Source organism: Monodon monoceros, unplaced genomic scaffold (genome assembly GCF_005190385.1).
Source record: "Monodon monoceros isolate NGI ecotype Baffin Bay Population unplaced genomic scaffold, NGI_Narwhal_1 Super_Scaffold_14, whole genome shotgun sequence".
Lineage (NCBI taxonomy): Eukaryota > Metazoa > Chordata > Mammalia > Artiodactyla > Monodontidae > Monodon > Monodon monoceros.
In genome coordinates this window covers 2,717,667-2,737,399 of record NW_021703770.1, presented here as the reverse complement: position 1 = coordinate 2,737,399, position 19,733 = coordinate 2,717,667, and the positions used below count along the sequence as shown (strand labels likewise).

The 19,733-nt window shown below is 54.4% G+C and overlaps 1 protein-coding gene across 8 annotated transcripts in view; it reads right to left on the bottom strand.

The window, feature by feature from the left end:
• The window catches only part of COL22A1 (collagen type XXII alpha 1 chain), a 254,177-nt gene that overhangs the window by 164,891 nt on the left and 69,553 nt on the right, over window positions 1–19,733 (bottom strand). For all 8 annotated transcript variants that reach the window (XR_003793573.1, XR_003793575.1, XM_029222987.1 and 5 more), the window contains 5 exons: window positions 14,375–14,650; window positions 7,638–7,718; window positions 6,321–6,437; window positions 3,632–3,676; window positions 1,620–1,682 (listed from right to left, as the gene is read on the bottom strand). Coding sequence is in view for 6 of the 8 variants with exons in the window: in XM_029222987.1 (XP_029078820.1) it covers window positions 1,620–1,682; window positions 3,632–3,676; window positions 6,321–6,437; window positions 7,638–7,718; window positions 14,375–14,650 (582 nt within the window). In the remaining 2 variants the exon portion in view is untranslated. The remainder of the gene's footprint in view (window positions 1–1,619; window positions 1,683–3,631; window positions 3,677–6,320; window positions 6,438–7,637; window positions 7,719–14,374; window positions 14,651–19,733) is intronic.

Sequence of the window (19,733 nt, the reverse complement as noted above, 5' to 3'; positions counted from 1 at the left end):
TTTGCAGGCTTTGTCTGTTAGATCCGACATCTGTGCCCTCTCACAGGCAGTTTCTGTAGCCTGGTTTTTCCCTGTGTATCAGTAAAATGGGTGTTTCACTAGCCCTCACCTCACAACATCGAACTGAGGGTTAAATGAGCCAGAAATCTGTAAAACATACAGCACAGATCCCGGCACGCCATGAATGCTGTTAAATGTAAGCCTCTCTTCCTATTTCCATGTTAATTTGCACAGAGCGGGTGCTTCCTACCTCTGCACAGGAGGCCGGTGTGTAGAGTGTGCGTGAAAGGTATAGCTCAGCAAGTGAGCACAAGACTCAGATTAAAATAGATTCAAATCCTGCCTCTGCCACACACAGGCAGAGCACCTGATGTGATCACGAGCGCATCATGCAAGTCTGAAAATTCTGTATCCTTCCCGTCCGTGAGTGATAAGCCTAAGTTTAAGAAGCTGTTCTAAGGAGTAAGGAGGGACCAACATGAAGCCCCTGTGAAGAAGGGCAGGCGGTATAGTTACAATCATGAGCTCTCAGGTGATGGCACGGGGGTGTCTGCCAGGCTAACTCTTCTAGGGGAGCGGCTCTGTCTCGCCGTCGGGTTTCCCCTGCACACTGAGAACCTAAGAGGAACTGATAACACTCGCTCTCACTCACTGGCCTCCTACCACGGGCCAGGCATTCTACAGACAAAGCTGCTCTTTTCTTTATTCTGCTCGTGGAGCGAATGAGGTTTTCAGGGAGGTTAAGCAACCCGCTCGCAGTCACACAGCCAATAAAGGCAGGAGCCGGGGACAGCTACTGAGGCCTACCTGACTCCAAACCTGTGCTACTGATGCTACAAGATGCAGTCTGAAGGATGGGTTTAGTGCTTCCAGCAGGCCAGGTAACAACAGAGGAACAATAGCATTTACTTTGCTTCTGCGCTGTTACAAACTGTTTGCGTGCGTTAACTCATTTTAATCGTCATCGTGCAACTCGACAGTTAATTTTATCCTCCCCACTTTACAGATGAGGAAACTGAGGACAGGAAGGTCAAGTATCTTGGTGGAGCCAGCCTTTGCTTCCCAGCCATGTGGCTCCTAAGCCCTGCTCTGCACCATGAATCGTTTATCTCTGTAATTCTTCCCTGACCCACCATCTACTGTGCTCGCTCATCAACCTAAGGATCCACGAACACAGTCTGTGCTGGGCCAGATGCCGGGGATGCTGGACCAACAAACCGCAAACCGAGGTATCAGGGAGTCAGCTGATGTGGGGACTGACAGGCACCAGGGATGTGGGAGAACCGAGGGGGTGAGCCAGACCTGGGGTCGCAAAGATACCCTGGAGAACTACACCGGTTGAGTCTGAAAGGTGCGAAAACGTGAGCCAGGCAGGAGGGGGAGGTGAGGGGCAAACGGGGGTGGACAGAGGGCAAAATGATTCCTGGCAGAGGAAAAACCATATGCAATGGCCAGGGTGAGACATGGCCAGTTGGGGGAGTCATCACTGCCAACCTGGAGCACAGACTTCGGGGGGTGAGGGCGGGGTGGTGCAGGGTGAGGCTGGAGCGGCCGGCAGGCCTCCTGTGCCCATGCAGAGGGGTCCCCCCCACTGGCCAAGCAGAGGGGCCTTCACTCACCGTATCTCCTTTCTCTCCCTTGGGTCCAGGAGCTCCAGCCGGCCCAGCGGCTCCCATGTCCCCCTGAGGGGTGGAAATCAGAGACGAACGTTGGGTCGGGTCCTCCGACCAACCTCTCCCACACCAGCTGCCCATGGCCCACCTTGCCCCAGTTTTCTGGAAGCAGCCGATTGTCATTGCCAACTGCACCATGAGGCCAAGCCTCCCACCCCCGGAGAGGGAAGAAGCATCTGAGTAATTTTCTCAAACTCCTAATTCCCGGAACGAAGGGCACCTGGAGAAAGCAAGTGGGTGAAAGCATCGCACGCTTGACCCTGGGAACGGGAACAGCAGCTCCGACGTATCTTACTGGACCCAGCTAGGGCGGGGCCCCCCAGGCATCCTGGAGCCTCCCCAGGAAGCTTCAGGGCCCCCCCCCCAGCCCCGCTCCCCGCAACCCAGCGTCCCACCCCCTGTCATGCCTCTACCTGCTGGCTCTGAGTCCGGGGACATGGCTCCCTGGTATGTCCCCGCATCCAGAATGGGCCTGGGCACCCAGGATCCACCAGGCCACGCCTGTGGACACGACCTGAGCTACCTCTAGGTAAACGGAGCCGCTGGAATCAAGGTGTTTACACAGCATCTTAACCACGGACGGGCTGGGACACTGGCTAAAGGGCCAGGACTGCCAATCAGCCACGGGGAAGCCAGGCCTATCTATAGGCAGTGGGACCTGTTTCCCTCCCTAGAATCCCCTCCCTCCCACCTCATCTTCTCTCCCAGGGTCAGGGGTCGGGCTCTGCTGTCTGCACAACCCCAGATCTGTCCGACCACAGCACAGCTCGGTCTCTCCGTGAACAGCCACTGCTTCAGACAAATGTTTTCTACTTAGAGCTTCACAAAACCCCGAACAGCTTTGCTCTCTTCTTCCGTCTGACAGCCCAGGAGCTGAGGCGACAGCCCAGGGGCTGCTCAGCAAGGCAGAGGCCCCTGCTCTCTTTCTCGCAGCAAACACCTGGCACCCTGGACCTCCTGTGTGTGTGCGTGTGTCTGTCTGTCTGTCTATTCTCCCCATCCTAGCACACTGGGGACAGAGGGGAGAAGGGCGAGAGAAGGGGAAGATGAAGGAGGTACATACAGAGGAAGGAAGAAGGGAGAAGACAAAAGGGACCTTAGGAGATGCTCAGTGGTGATGCACTGAATGAATGTGAACACAAGTAATACAGGTGAGAGGGAGGGGGAGAAAGGGAGAGAGGGAGGGACAGAGGCAGGGGGAGGGGGAGAAGGGGGGAGGGAAGGGAAGGGGATGCAGTCATCGCTAGGTGTCTGCGCCATCACACTCAGCCCCTCTGTCGAACACCAGACCAGGTGACGGCCGCTGGGCAACGCTGACCTCCTCCCTCAGCCTCTGTGTGACCCCGGGCAACGCACACCTCTCTGGGTCTCAGCTTTCTGAGACCGAAACAATGATGCGAGATGACAGCCCTGTCCAGCTCCGTAAATGCGATAAACCTGGACAGTGGTGGACAGAGAAGAGGCTGGTCCACGGCTGAGGAGGGAGGAGCCCACAAGGAGGCACCTGGCCTCGAGCAATTCGTGAGTTTGGAAAACATGTACGAAAAGAATTCCACGCACGTCAAGCAAACAGATCGTGCGTGCTGAACAGACTCTTTAAAGCGCAACCCCCAGAGTTTCTGGAACATAGAGGCCTGAAAGGATTGATGCAGAGTTAGCTGACCACGGAGGGCTGAGCCTGTTGGCGCGAACAGCATCTGAGCCCGGGTGTGCGTGTTCTCCTTCTCGATCACACGTTCAGGCTGAGAAATGGACGCTCTGAACCGTGAAGGGACTCAGAGGTTACGGACTTTATGCCACTTGCTCTATCCTTCCATCTCAACAAGCTCAGAAGCAAAACCCCGCAGGACAGTAATCTAACACACCATCGTTTGGGAGTTTTTTCCTCCTTCTTACAAAGAGAGCAAATCAAAGGACCTCACGCTCTAAAGGGCTTCTCTGCTGGCTCCGGTACTGACCTTTGGGCCGGGGAGTCCCACTGGGCCATCAAAGCCCCTTTCACCCTAAAGGAAGAAAGACAAAAGAAACAAGTAAGGTTCTGTTTTAATTTTCCCCTTTCTCTCTTTACTAGCTGGTTATCCCCTCCACCTGCTCATAAGCCAGTCCCTTAGTAAGCCACGTGCCGATCAATAAGTTGGACAAAGTTCACTGGAGGGCAAACCTGGTGGTGCAGTGGTTGAGAGTCCGCCTGCCGATGCAGGGGACAGGGTTCGTGCCCCGGTCCGGGAAGATCCCACATGCCACGGAGCGGCTGGGCCCGTGAGCCATGGCCGCTGAGCCTGCGCGTCCGGAGCCTGTGCTCCGCAACGGGAGAGCCACAACAGTGAGAGGCCCGTGTACCACACACACACAAAAAATTCACTGGAGCTGAGCACCCTTTCTCAAACTGCCAACCTACATGGGGAACTTGGACGTGACCTCCAAATACAGCCATCAATTTACAAATGCCAGCCTCAACCTCTGGGTGGCATCACCCAATAAGCCATTCCATCCATCCTTCATACCCTGGGTCCACTTATCCATCAATTCAACCATTACTTCATACAGTGGCTGAAAATACAGACATGGAAAGATTCAGCCTTTGCCATCTGGAATTTATGAGCTTATGGAAGTAAAGACAAGTAGGCAGTTTTACTCCAATGTGATAATTGTTATGGTCTCTGGAAGAAGAGGGAAAGAAAGGGTCTTAATGTCCCAAATAACAGGGGCCAAATGAACAGGTATTGAATGGATGGATGTGAAGAATGGAAAAGCAGGCAGGCAGGGAAGCAGGGAGGAGGGAGATCATACAGACAGTAATAATGGGATCAGAAAAGGATTCTTTGGGGATGTCTTGAAAGAAGAACAGGCATTAGCAGATTAAAAGGGGTGGCGGGAGGGAAAAGGATGTTCTAGGCAGAAGGTGCTACATATGCAAATTCCAGAAGGCAAGAAAGATCATGACCTGGTGGAGGAATAGGACATTCCCGCCTGCCTAGAAACTGGGAGGGGAGAGGGGAGTGAGATGAGGCTAGAAGGGCAACTAGGACCCACCAGGGGCCACACAGAGTGGGCACAGGTTGGGGAGGGGATCTGTGAGCCAAGCTCAGGAGGTCAGTGGCGATCCAGCAGGTGGTCATGAGCTGGAGAGTGAGAAGGTGGGCGGGAAGAGAGGACGGAGGCCTGCTTGACCCCAGACTTCCTCCCGAGGGGCCCCGCCAGGGCAGGGCTCCGGGGAAACCATGAACTGGGCGGAGCTAGCGTCGGCCGCCCTCCCGGACACAGTCTGCAGGCTGGTGGGCCAAGCCCCACGCTGCTGCAGTTATCCTTTCCGTTTGGGGTTTTCCGTGGAAAACAAGAATTCAAAAGGACTTGGGTTTGGACAGTTGCTTTCGTTATAACATTGATGGGTGAGAACCGGATCAACACGTTGTCTGTGGACCGCCTGAGCCCGCCAGGGGTGCGGACGAGGATCCCCGTCCAGCGCCCTGGGTGCACCCACCCTGGCTCCCTCTCTAGCTTCTCCCAATCCTAACCCAGCACCAGGCTGGAAGCCCCTAACTCCACCGACGCCCCAGACAAAGCCTCAGCTTGCAGCATGACCGAGCTTGCTTCTCGTGGCCTCCCAGCCAGCTGGGCCATGGTTAGAAATCCTCACTTGACTGGGAGCTCCTTGGGAGGGGGTCTCTGGGTGGAAAGAAGAAAGGAGAGTGTGAAGGAGAACAGAGGAGAGGGAAGAAGGGAAGGAGGAGAGGCTGCCAGGACGGGTGGCTTATTGAAACAAAACTGTCAGGAAATTCTTAAAGCGTGTCCACTGCGATGAACGTCAACCACGATTTCGTAGTTTTGTCTGTCTCCCAAGGCCCTTGCAAAGTTGGGGAGCACCTCCTGCGTGCCGGCCCTGAGCTGGGAGGGGCAGACAGAGCGATGGATACACTGAATGCTGTAGACCGAGGGCCCTGGGGGCCTACCAGTTGAGCAGATCTTCACGGAGACCATCTCGATTTTGTCATCCTCACATATCTGTTTATTCTGCTCAAACAGTGGAAATTGTTTTCTTATTAAGAGGGCTGTTCGTCCACAGAAAAACAGATGAAGGCCTCAGGCACTCGAGGAGACATTTCATCTAGGCTAAAGGGCAGGCGGTGGTGGCAGTTGAAAACATTAGGTTTTAAAATTAGAAACAAGAGGCATTAAACTCTACTCATATACGCATGTAGATTATATAGTACAGCTAATTACAGGGAACTTTGAGAAGAAAGGGATGAGGGTGTGTCCCGCAGAGCACACCTAAACCCTTGGCCGCTGCCCATGCAGAGTCTTATTCTCGAAGCAAATCTGGCTGGTTTAGGCGCACACAAGAGTGAAGAGGAGACCGGGAGGGGCCAGAGCGCCTTGGGAAGACGTCACGAACTTCAGGAAGAGGTTCGTCACGGCTGGGTCTGAGCAGCTCCCCTCCCGATGTGCACAGAAATCAAGAAGAGAGAAGCCCAAGGAGCAAGGACAGGCCCCTGACGGGAGAGTCGCCTGGAGCCTGGGGCCACCCTGCCCTGGCAGCCCACGTGCATGATGGGAAATTCCCACCTCCACTGCTGGTTCTGCTGCCACCCTGCCCCACTCAGCTCTGGGGCCCCGGGCTGGCGGCTGAGGGTGGACCGTGGACGGTACCTTTTCTCCAGCTGGGCAGGAGCAGTTGATAGTCTTCAAAATGCCGATCTGTTCACTGCCGGACGTGGGAGGCGGCTGGGGCGGGGGTGAGGGCTCCGTCAGCACGGTCACCTGGCACTGGAAGGGAAGCACAGCGGTCAGAACCTGGCTTCCTGCCCGGCACCACTCCCTGGAGCTTCCCTGCACAGGCAAAGGGGAGCCAGGAACCCTGAGGACACTGGAGCCTGAGCAGGGAGGGCAAGTAGCATCTGACCGCAGGTCCTGGTACCCTGAGGCCCTGGAGTCAGACTGGCGTGGGCCAAGGGTCTCAGCCACTTCACTGGCCTCTCAGCAGCCTGTGGGAACCACTTAACCCCTCTGAGCCTCAGTGCTAACCTCTGCAGAATGGGGACAAGGGTGTTTCCATCATGATGCAGTGAGGAGGAGTTAGTAGGACATGAAGAAAGCATCCAGTTCAGAGTCCAGAAAGCAGGAACCCAGCAGGTGTGCCCGTAATGACTTATTTCCTTACCCTCGCCAGCCCCCTCCCTCCCTCCTTTCTTCCCTTCCTCTCCCCCCCCACCCCCGGTCCTTCTCTCCCTTTATTCTCTCCTGCTCTTACCCATCTCCCTCCCTTTCCTTTCTCTCCTCTCTCTCTACAGGCAGGCTCAGCTGACTCCGCAGCCCCAGCCCTGGTAACGACCACCCCGGGTGCCTGTGCCCCCCACTCGTCCTGACACAGGACACGCTGACCGAGTGCTCACTGTGTCCGGGGCCCGCACCCGCCGAGTCCATGGATTTCAGCTTTCAACTCTGGGAGGCAGGACTATGGAAGCACCCTTGGAACTGGTATTTGGTAAATGGAGAGGGAGGGACCTGGACGCAGGCAGAGGTGGGGAGGCCCTGGGAGAGGCAGAACTGCGCCGGGGGCCCAGGAGCCTCTGCCCGCTGTTCCTGAACCCGCGTTGCCTCCTCCTGTCTTGCTGAGCAGTGCAGAGCATGGCGGCCTCCCCACTCTGAGCGCTGGCAGCAGGGATGCCGTTCCCCCCTGCCAGCCTCTGCCCCGTGCTCCCCAGAGCTGGGCCTCATCGCTCAGCTGCAGCCCCGGGGCCCGTAGACCGAGGCTGGGGCAGACCTGCATGACCCACTCCCCCAACCCACGCCCGCCAGACCAGGAAACGGAACCCTAGCGATGACCATGCGGCTCCCTCCCGGGGCGCACTCTGGTGGCGGGTGTCCCCTGATCCCATCCTGGGGCCCAGGACGCCCCCTCCCTCGGGAAGCCAAGGACCCATTCCCCCCCCCACACCAACCCCTCCATGCAGAGTCTCTGCTCACCGGACCCGAGGGGATGTCACAGCACGTCTCCAGTTCTGAGTGTCGGGAGTCACAGTAAATCACGATCCGCTGTAGGTCAAACTGGGAGGGAAAGCGAGGACAGAGAGTGAGTTTTGGGGGCTTTGGAACCCAGATCCTCCCTGCTTTCAGGTACGCCCTGCTCAGGGATCAGGCCCGCTTCCCCTTCAGGATCCTGTATGGTCTGACCCTGAGCTGAACTTCAGAGGAAGCCTAAGTGTCATCTACAGACAGCCCGTCCCTCTAACAGTGCGAGCCCCAAGCACAAGGTGAGTCAGCACAGACCGGGGGCAGCGTTTTCTCCTGCTCTGAATGTGCTACAGCTCAGGCCCCTCACACGCCTCCTCCCGTCCACAATCCGCGGCCACTGCGTTCACTAAAGCCCCTGCCATGGTGCTGCCACCAACAGTCTCCAAAGGTTCAGAGTATCCCTGTTTTCAACTCTCTCATCTCCATGTGGTGGCTTAAGTGAATTTTATATTAAAAATTTGCTTCTATCAAATAAAAGCAAAAATAAACAAATGGGACCTAATTAAACTTACATGCTTTTGCACAGCAAATGAAACCACGGATTTTCACATTCATGCCTCTGCACGTGGCCTCCCTTCCAGGAAAACCCCTGAAAACTAGCAACCACAGGGAGGCATCCCCTCAGGAGTTGTTGTAAAAATACACCCACAGATCTTTTGATGCTCCTCCAAGAGGTGGAGCTTCATTCACCTTCCCACCCCTGAGTGTAGGAGGGACCTGGTCACTGGCTTCTAAGGAACAGAACGTGGCAGAAGTGACGGCGTGTCACTTCGAGATCAGTTACAGAAAGACTGGCTTCTTTGTGCGTGCGCGCATGGTCTCTCTCTCTCTCTCTCTCTCTCTCACATCACGCAGCCTGGGGTCACCAGCCGGCACGCAGGGAGCTGCCCCACGGAGAAGCCCACGTAGGGAGGAACCAGGGCCACTGTCAGCAATCCAACAGCAAGGAACTGAGGCCCTCAGTCCAACAGCCCACGGGAGGCTGCCAGCAATCACCTGCGTGAGCTTGGAGGTGGCCTTTCAGCCCTGTTCTAACTTCAAGATCACAGCAATAGCCAATAGCTTGACAGCGACGTTATGAGAAACCCTGAGCAAGACCCACCCAGCTCAGCCCCTCCCAGATTCCTGAACCACAGAAACTATGAGACAATAAGTATTTGTTGTTTTCATCCCTCTTTTTTGGGCGGGGGATGGGGGGATATTTGTTATGCAGCAACTAATAACTGATACACATCCTCTACTGTCAAGAAGAGTTCACGGGGTCTCTTCTCCACCACTTGGCTCCTTGTACATACAGCTAATACTGAACATAGCAGCCTGCATGGTAATTATACATTTGTGTGTCCATCTTCCCCCAGGGCTCCCCATCCTGACCCATAGCCCTCAAACACACTGAGCTCTCTTTTCCTACCTGCTTTTCCCTCCTGCTCCTCACAAGGCTCGCTCCTCTCACCTTTCACCTCTGTAACCACCCATCAGAGCCCAGGCCCTCCCTGTCACTTGTCATCCTGTACATCCTTATAAAAGCAATGACCACAATGCCTCCTTTGTGTGCATTTCTCAGTTTACTTTTTAAACTGTGTTTCTCTGATTAGAACAGCAGTCCTGTGAGGCAGGCCTCTCCTATCTCTTGTGTTTCTCTGTACCCCCAGCCCCAGAGTGCTTCCTGACATAGCAGATGTCCTGAGGCGCAGAATGAATGGTTGAGTGGATACATGCATGCGCCATGCACGGACAAACATTTATCGAAGGGAAATTGAGCTAAATCAACGGATACTTATTTTATGAACACCAGTGCTGAATGCTCCCAGCCTTGCACCTCCCCTGTGCCCTTCTGCGGCCTGTGCTGCATTCGAAGGCCCTGAGCGAGCAGGCCAGGCAGCTCGACCTCGCCCTCCTGGCTTTGGGACAGGCCCTGGCAGGTGTGAGCCCTCACTCCACAGGCTGGGCTCAGCAGAAACAGTAACAACTCCAGTTGTCTGGCCTGTTGTATTTCCTGCAGAGACACCAGCCCACAGACAGGAGAAAATGACAAAACACAGAATCATGCTTTGGAACAAGGCCTATTTTAAAGAGAGGGTCCTGCTTTCTGCATTAGCAAGCGTACATGCTCAGCGGCTGGGTCTGTCTGGCAAGGCCACAGGGACAGAGGTGGAGAAGGAAGGCAAGGTCAGGGTCAGGGAGGTGCACAGGTGGCCTGGGGCCTGCACACGTGCACTCAGGGTGGGTAGCAGGGCCTGGGAGCCAGGAGGGGTCTCTTCCAACTGCCTGGAATCCCACCATTCCCTGTCCCACCTTCCTCCCTCTCCCCTCCCTCCACCATGTCAGGGAGCCCACCTTCTGATGCCCCTCTGCCCCCACCCCCCGGGATCTCTGCTCCTGTTTACACCCTCAGCAATTCCAGGCTGAACTGCTGCAGGGTCCTCTCTCCAGCCCCAGTTTCCCTCCGTGCCCACCATGTGCAGCTTGGTGACCCTTTCCTGACTACAGTGTGGAAACCAATCAGGGTGCAGAGAGCTGAGGATCTGAGATCAGCCGGGCCCGGGTCTGAGCCTCAGCTCTGCTCTTCTCTCGGAGCAGCTGGTCAAGGCACCCAATCCCCTGAGCCTCGGTTTCCTCTTCTGTCAGATGGAGATGCTGACATGACTCCTAGGGCACCGTGAAGACCAGGTGAGGCCAGACACAGGTGTCCATGGCAGGTGGAGCTGCAGGGTGCCGTGGTCTCTCCCCACCGTGTTCAAGCCTGAGCTACGTGGTCACAAGTGCCCCAGCCTACGCTTCTGGAAGGTTTACAAAGGGGTGCGGGGTTCATTGATCCTCCCTCCATGTAGTTCATCAGGATTCAGTTTTAATCTAGAAACCCAGCACGAAACAGGAAGTGGGCAGAGTATTCCTCTGACAAACGTCAGGTTCTGGGATTCCCCGGCACTGGGTACAACGTGGACACTCACCTAATGGCAATGGGCCAGAGGAGGAGAGAGTGGGACCCAGCCCAGACCCCAGACTCCACACTGTGGGCTAAAAGGGCCCAGTTAAGGGCCCAATGTGACCATCGAATCTGAGAGTCAGCACGGGACAGGACCTGGAGGCCCAGACTCAAAGCAAAGGCAGAACTTCCAAGTAGACGGTGAGGCCTGCACCCCCGCCTCCTAATTCTGCCACTTTTTTTTTTCTAACATCGTTATTGGAGTATAATTGCTTTACAGTGGTGTGTTAGTTTCTGCTTTATAACAAAGTGAATCAATTATACATATACATATATTCCTATATCTCTTCCCTCTTGCGTCTCCCTCCCTCCCACCCTCCCTATCCCACCCCTCTAGGTGGTCACAAGGCACCGAGCTGATCTCCCAGAGTGACTCAATCTCTGTGCTGAACGTCCTTACAGAATGGGGACAGTGCGGTGAGTGAGGTCACAGCCTGCAACGTGGAGGACCTAGTCAGCCCGTGAGAACTTCTGGGAACACGGTGGGTGGCACAGAGCAAGGTGCTGGCCGGCGCCTGCGGCTCTGACACCCACCGGCGGCCCCTGCTCAGACTCTGGGCGGACTCTGCGCCTGCCCCCCGCCACTACCGGGGCGGAAGGAGGGCAAACGCGGGCCCAGCCCCCTTCTTCCCAGTCGAGCCTGAATGCTTTTGTCTCTGGAGGACTCTTCTTCACCCAAAACTGAATCGAGGCTTTGGGGCCGGTGCAGAGCAGCGAAGCCGGCAGTCCACCAGCTCCAGGGCACTGAGCGGTGGAAGGGGCGCTGCTCTAGGGTCTGTGCTGCTCAAAGCGAGTGAGCGAGGGCTGGTCCCGAGCGCGAGAACCAGCCACGCGATGAACCCAGAGAGCTGGGGGGCATCAGAAATTAACCCCTCTGGTTCCTGATAGGGGTTACGGCTTCTCAGCGACCAACCCCATCCCCTGGGATTTGGAGCTGGGCAGGCCTGGGACACAGGAGCGGGAAACGGAGGGAAGGCTGGCAGGGCCTCCGGGGAGTCACGGGGCAGGGGTCCCAGCATGGCAGGTCCCAGACCAGCTGGACCCCCAGAGCCCAGGAACACCCCTTCCCGGCCCCGGGCCCCAAGGGTTTGAGTCTCCTCTCCCCGCAGCTCGGAGACGGGCTCCCCGTCCATCAGCCCAGATGCCCACTGACTTGCCTGGCCGCTTCTGTTGCACATCCCTCAGCAGAGAGTCACCCGGGAGCCAGGATCCCCAGGCCAGCCCCCAGCCCTGCCCCCTTTCCCAGCCCAGGCCCTGGCCTCTCACTTCCTTCCCTAACAGGGCTCACCCGCCTTCTCCTTCCATCCACCCTACTCTGCAGCCCCAGGAAACGGCCTCCAGTACAGTCCTGAGCTCTCCCCACTCTCCTCAACCCTTGCTGCCCCTTCACCTACAGGTGGATCCCAGGGCCTGTGCGCTAGCGAGGCCTGGCCCTGCCTCCTGCCCCGCCCCTCCCCCACCATGCTTCAGCTCCTGCCACCTCCCATCCTGCGCACAGACAAATCCAATTCATCCTTCCAGGCTCATCCCAGAAGTCACCTGCCTCCAGGAAGCCACCCCTGCCCACCCCCTCCTGTCTTCCCCCATCCGCCTACCCTGTTCACTGAGGTCGGATGCCTTTCCTCTGGGCCCCGTCATATCTGATGCTTCCTGTTATCAAAAAAGTAATTCAAAGAGACTGAAAAGATCTCAGTGTGATCCTTTCCTTTTATAAGAGGCCATAAGTAGCTTCAAGTCAGAGTCTTAAAGTCTTTTTCTATTCAGTAAACACAATGTTGAGAGACAAGGCGGAAAGAGCAGTCACCACCCACTGGGGCACTCATATCCACCCGGGACACTCAGACAGCACCTGCTTGATCACATGAACCCCACAGCACAACACGAGGCACTAGCACGAGTCCCACTGACGCTGCCCACATGGACGGGAAGGGCCAGGCGGCAGGTTGGGGGCAGCTGGTACGCATTTACCACTTTCCATCCCTGGCATATACATTTGACAGAACTCATCAAAATATGTACTTAAGATCTGTGCATTTTACTATATATGATTAGGCCTCAATAAAAAATAAAATAAAATATGTGTTTATTGAGTGAATTAATTTAGCCTCACTGAACCAAAGTTTATTTAAAAATAGGAACAGGGCTTCCCTGGTGGCGCAGTGGTTGAGAGTCCACCTGCCGATGCAGGGGACACGGGTTCGTGCCCCGGTCCGGGAAGATCCCACATGCCGCGGAGCGGCTGGGCCCGTGAGCCATGGCCGCTGGGCCTGCGCGTCCAGAGCCTGTGCTCCGCAATGGCAGAGGCCACAACAGTGAGAGGCCCGTGTACCGCAAAAAAAAAAGAAACACATAGAAGTATTTCTGAGCTCAGTGGTAATCAGGGAAATGCAGATAGAACCACAAGAAAATACCATCGTATGCCCATCCGATTGGCAAAACAACAACAAAAACGTTAAAAAAAAAATCTGTCAATGTGTTGGTGAGGATCTAAGAAAATGGGTCTTTCATACATTGCTGGTGGACACATAAATGTTCTGTCTCTTTGTTGAGAAGTTAAAATATGCTGGAAAGTCAAAAATTGTTTACCCTACAATCTAATCATTGAATGCCCCAGAGAAACTCTCCCAACTGGTACACATCTCCAGCCTCAAAGGCACGTGTTACCCTGTTTTCTTCGCGAGGAATGCACATCTGGAGATGTGCCAGCACGTTCAAGACCCAAGACTTGCTGGTTATGATGGTGAAGCGTCCAAACAATCTAAATACTCACTAGCAGGAGAACAAACAAGCAAGATGTGCGATAAAATGAAGTACTATATGCAGCAGCTGAAAGAGACGAAAGCTCAGACACGCAATCCTGAGAGAGAAAAGCAAGGCGTGACTGTACACGCTGTACATGACTTACGTACATTTCAAAATATCTAGCACACATCCAACAACCCTATGTTTGATAACAGAAATACACATACGTGTAAAAAAACAAAACAGATGGTTTTGGAGAGAGCTATCCCAGATCATGATTTGGTCACTTCTCGAGAAGCAGGGGACGCTCCTGGTCAGAAGGATCAAGCTGACTTCAGCTTGAAGACAGCACATAAGCGTACCCGTGTTACGTGTGTGCGTGTTCACGGTGTGTGTGTCTGTGTGTACAGATGTGGGAATGCTTTCGTAGAGGAAAGAAAGATACAGTAAAGGAAAGCAAAAAAAAAGAAAAAAGAATTGAGGGAAAAGAAAGAATAAAGAAGGAAAGAACACTGAATGTAATGGTGATGGAAGGACAGCTATTACCGGCCACTGAGTCTTCCCCAGTTAATATCCCTGGTTGGTGAAATGAGGATGATTTTTACTTATTTTCCATATACTTTCCTGTATGTTCCAATTTTTTTACAATCAGAGAAGAAGGGAAAAGGGTCTAAATTTACAGGGTCGATTTGTCTACATATACATGTAGACACACAGTGCTTGGCACAGAGTAGGTGCTCAGTATATATATGGTAAATGATCAAGTGGCTAAATAATTGAGTGAATGAGTGACGGTGATACGGCAGTTTTCTGAGCCAGGGTCCTCCCTCCTAAGACAGTGCAAGGTGATGACTTGATACATGATACACACAGGTGCAGGGGACATCAGGAGCACGTGGCGCCTGAGGCTCCTCCCCGGTGACCCCAGGACCTTGGCTGCAGAAGGCCCGCCAGTACTCACGTCGATGGGCACGCTGTCATAGAGGCGCTTGCCGATCACGGTCTTCCCCTGGATGTCGATGTTCTCCCTCTCCTCGATGGGCAGTGTCTGCACCAGCGCACAGTCTATGTACAGGGAGACGTTCTGGGCCTGGATGCTCAGGGCCACCTTGTGCCAGTCCCGGTTGAAAAGGTCATGGACCCGGGGACCTCGGAAGACCACCCTGACGGCATCCTTCATGGCACCCACAGCGTTGTACTCCACGGCCTTGTTCTCGCCGTCCAGCCGGATGGACACCTGGGGAGGAGAGGACCAGAGGCCCCTTGAGCTGCATGGGACCAAGGGGGGAGAGGGCAACTGGGGAGGGGAGATCGCAGAGTCAGACCTGACAGACCTGAGTCAGATCGTAGCCGTGACCCTCACCAGCTGGTCAGCCTTGGGCAAAGCACTTCCCATCCCTAAGCCCTGGTGTCCTCCTCACGACAATGGTGTTACTGACATCTACCTTACAGGCTCATCTAAACCCTGTATTAAATGGAAGATCTGAGCTCACATGTTAATCCAGGGGTCAAAATCTCAAGTACCCGAGGGCTATGCAGGTAAGAGCACCTTTGTGAAACTACAAGGGGACTGGTGAGGAGGGGCTTGATCTGTGAGACCGACCAGAAACCCTGACTGGTTTCAGGTTCTTTTAAAACCGCAGACAGCAAAACAGAATCCATCTGTGTCTAGATACCAGGTGCCAGTCTGAGACCCCATCCACTAACCCAAACTCTCTCTCACTTTGAAGATAAAATTGAAGCCCTGGTAGAATAAAGCAATTCGGTGGCAGGCACCTTGGCTGTCTTGTTCACTGGATCACCCTCCAGCCCTCTGCAAAATGCCTTGAAAACTCTGGAAGGAAGTTTTACTTTCCTCTGCGTTTTAAGAATGAATGAGGGGTTTCCCTGGTAGCGCAGTGGTTAAGAATACGCCTGCCAATGCAGGGGACACGGGTTTGAGCCCTGGTCCGGGAAGATCCCACATGCTGCGGAGCAACTAAACCTGTGCGCCGCAACTACTGAGCCTGCGCTCTAGTGCCTGTGAGCCACAACTACTGAGCCCTTGTGTCACAACTACTGAAGCCCGCACGCCTAGAGCCTGTGCTTCGCAACAAGAGAAGCCACCGCAATGAGAAGCCCGTGCACCACAACGAAGAGTAGTCCCCGCTCACCGCAACTAGAGAAAGCCTGCATGCAGCAATGAAGATCCAACGCAGCCAAAAAATAAAATAAATTAATTTTTTTAATGAATGAAGTAATGAATGAACGTATGCTCATCCATGTGCTTATTCTTTCATCCCTTGCACGATACTCACTGAACATCCTCTGTGACAGGCAAGCAACCTGCTAGGTGTCAGGAATGCAGGAGTGGGCAAGATCAATACTGCCTCAGCACACGGAGGTGGGGGATGTAACGTGACACAGAAAATAGGTATTCACTGAGCAAATGGATGGGTGGGTATATTCTTGTCCAGTCTCCATGGGGTTAGCCTCCATCAGCCCTGATATCCACGCTCCACCTCTCTCTACCTGGATCTGGACTCCCAGCCTCTGACCTTTGACTTCCTGACCCGGGCTCCGATGCCCTTTGGCTTCTAGTTAGTCTGGCCCATGGGAGCGGAAATCAAAGGGCAGGAAGAGAGAGGGGTCTGGTATTGACTCTCCTGCCCTCCCAGCTTCCCTGCGGTTCCAGACGGCCATGTTCCTCCACGTGCCAGGGCCCTTTGGAAGCCCTCCCTCCTCCACGACCCCAGAACACAACGTCTCCGCGAACCACCAACCTCTCCCTGCCCAGGCCATCCAGGCCCCGGGCAGGAGCTTCCTGCTGCTGCTAATCCCAGGACACCACGATATCTTTCTGGTTTCCTTAACCCTGACCCTTAACCTCATCAGCTCCCTTACCCCGAGACACTTTACTAAAACACCCTTCAAAACTCTGGGCTGTCTACTGCTTGCCCACACCCAAATTGGCAAGTCGCTTTTAAGCTGCGTGACCTCGGGCAGGTTTTCAACCTCTGTGTGTTGTTTCCTCATTTGTAAAATGGCACTGATAGAGCTGGTATGAGAATTAAATGAATTTATAGATACGTAAAATACATAGTACTTATACATCAGGCACTGTTCTAGATACTACCTATAATAAACGAAGCAAGTTCAAAGACATCACCGCAGTGACGCCTTCTCTGACACACACGTGCAACTGGATTCTAACCTGGTCATTTGCTCTCACATCCTCAGGCATGTGGATTTATTTGTTTTTTCAGAGCATTTCGGGTCAGTATATGAAAGCATTTCGGGTCATTTATTTCATCCGCCCGTTTCCTGCCTGTCCTGCCCCATCCTTTTAAGCAGGCCCCCTGTCTCTACTGCTCATCTCTTTAACCCCAGTGGCTAGGACAACACACGCCATATAGTAGGACTCAACAGGAAGGGAATGAATGAATGAGAGCCCCGAGGTTAAAGGAAGGAGTCCACTGCCCTGCAGGGAACCAGCCACAGTGTTTATGACACCACCCAGGTGTTCTGGTTTCTCTGTCTCGGGTCCCCCACATGGCTTCAGCACAGCCAAGGGGAAACTAAAATTTATTTTTAACTGCATTGTCTGCTGGTATGTTACGGTTAGGGTGAAAAACAAAACTATGAACCCCTGACTAATAACCTGAAACTTCTCGTAAGCATAATCTAATAATCATGATTAAACCTGGTCTCTTTCTTGAAATCAGTTTCACCTGTTTGAGCCCTGTACCCCTGAGCCACCTGGGGAGCTTCATGAGGACATGGGTTTTTTCTCCAACGTTTCTATTTCTCCCAGCACCACACAGAGCAGAGGAAGGCCCGGCAGGCCCGAGTCCAAGCTGGGGGGGCCTCAGGAGGGCACTCCATGCCTCAGATCCATGAGCAAACCCTGTTGGTTCTATTTTCAAACTTCATATCCAGAAGCCCATCGCTTCTCCCCAGTTCCCTAGGACTCCTTGGTCTGCGTCAGTATCACCCTTTGCCGAGAGGACCACAGCGGTCTCCCAGGCTCCCTGTCCCAGGCCTGCCCACCTCACAGAGCCTACTCTCCAGTCCCTGCACTGGCCTCCAGCCTGTTCCGAGTCTCACCTCTACCCCTCCACCCTGCTCCAGAACTAGCCTCCTCCTGGCCCTTTATCAGATCTGGAATGAGTGCCCCTCAGTTTCTCCAAAGGACAAACGGGGGAAATGCCAACGGTCAAGGGTGGTTGTAAATTCTCTGTGGGGTCATGGGTGTAAAAATCTAGATCCTGTTATTACCGGGCTACGGGACAAAGAGCACGTGACAGGGTGGCTCACACCAGTCTGCTCACAGGTCATCTACGTGGCCTCTGTCCATTTCTCCTGTGTCCGGTCAGGACTTCCCCGAGGCGTGGGGCGGCCACCACGTCATTTTCAGTGAAGGGCACGCCCCAAAGCTTGTTCAGTGGAACGGAACAGCCAGGAGCCTCTCTGAAAAGGCAGGTTCTGTCTCTGCATGGCTCTGCAGGATTCCAGCCCAGGGCTCATTCTGGCAGAAGGAGGGGAGGAAGCTGACACGGCCCTGCAAACGCCATGGAGGAAGAGGACCCAGACTGAGGGGTGGTGCGGGCTCGCCCCATAGGACTGCCATGGCAGGTGCCCAGGCCCACAGCACAGGACCCCAGGAGACTGGAGACGTGCCCGTCTGCAATGGAGGTGGGTGAGGGTCACGACAAGCTGCCTGCTCTCTGGAGAAGAGTCTCACCTCCTGCAGTCGGCCTCCCACACTCAGGAAATCAGGCCACTGGGCGGTCAAGGCTGACCATGGTTCTGCATCTCAGTTTGACCAGGGACGCTGCAGGAGTGTCATTCGACAGGACTAATGGATGGGGATCAGAGCCAGTGGGGCACAGCAGTCAAAAGACAGACTTGGAGCTCGACTGTCTGGGTTCAAATCCCACCTCTCCCCCTCACGACCTATGAAGACACGGGCAGACGCCTAAAGCTTGCTGTGGATCAGGTTCCTCTCGGTAAGACAGTAATAGTAGAACCTACCCATAGGGCTGTTAGGAGGACTGAGTTAAGATTTGTGAAGCACTCGGGACAGTCCTTGGCTCCTACTGACCGCGTGTGAGTGTGGATAAGAGGTGCCCTCGGGGGCAGGGTCCAGCTTCAACCACGGGAAGTGAGCTCACTGCCACGGAGGAAGTCGCCTCTGGGGGAGGAGCCCGTGAGTGTGGCTACCGCAGTGCAATGGCTTGAGCATGCTTTGATTTTATTTCAACCCCAAGTGAAAATAAAGTCAGTGTCCCCCAGCTGAAGATGAGCAATGTCGCTACACAGTTCATTCTTCAAGAGAGGACCAGGGTAAACGACAGATATGGTTGGTCCATGAACTCTGAGGACAAGCGGATCGGGATTTGCATCTCAAATCAGTGTACGGTGTTGATGGCTTGGGCCTGAGACAGGTCCTCCCTCACTCGGCTGCGTGCTGTTGACAGGTGGGCCTACCTTCACAGGGACTGAGAGCCAGCATGCACCAGACATGGGCAAAGACGAGCTGCAACGCTCCATTCAAGGTAAAACCAAAGACTACCATAAAAACTTGTATTACACATCAGGCAGCATTCTAGATGCTTTAGAGACATCATTCCCCATGGTGCTTCCACTAACCATTCCTGGGAGGTTTTCTGTTTTCCATTTTCCAGCTAAGAACATCAAGACTCAGAAAGCAAACGTGGAGATTGATTCAAGATGGCAGAGTAGAAGGACGGGCGCTCACTCCCTCTTGCGAAAGCACCGGAATCACAACTACCTGCTGAACGATCGACAGGAAGACACTGGAACTCACCAGAAAAGACGCCCCACATCCAAAGACAAAGGAGAAGCCACAATGAGACGGTAGGAGGGGCGCAATCACAGTAAAATCAAATCCCGTAACTGCTGGGTGGGTGACTCACAGATGGGAGAACACTTATACCACAGAAGTCCACCCACTGGAGTGAAGGTTCTGAGCCCCACGTCAGGCTTCCCAATCTGGGGGTCAGGCAATGGGAGTAGGAATTCCTAGAGAATCAGACTTTGAAGGCTAGCGAGATTTGACTGCAGGACTTCGACAGGACTGGGGGAAACAGAGACTCCACTCTTGGAGGGCACACACAAAGTAGTGTGTGCATAGGGACCCAGGGGAAGGAGCAGCGACTCCAGAGGAGACTGAACCAGACCTACCTGCTAGTGGTGGAGGGTCTCCTGCAGAGGCGGGGGGTGGCTGTGGCTCACCGTGGGGACAAGGACACTGGCAGCAGAAGTTCTGGGAGGTACTCCTTGGAGTGAACCCTCCCAGAGTCCGCCATCAGCCCCAC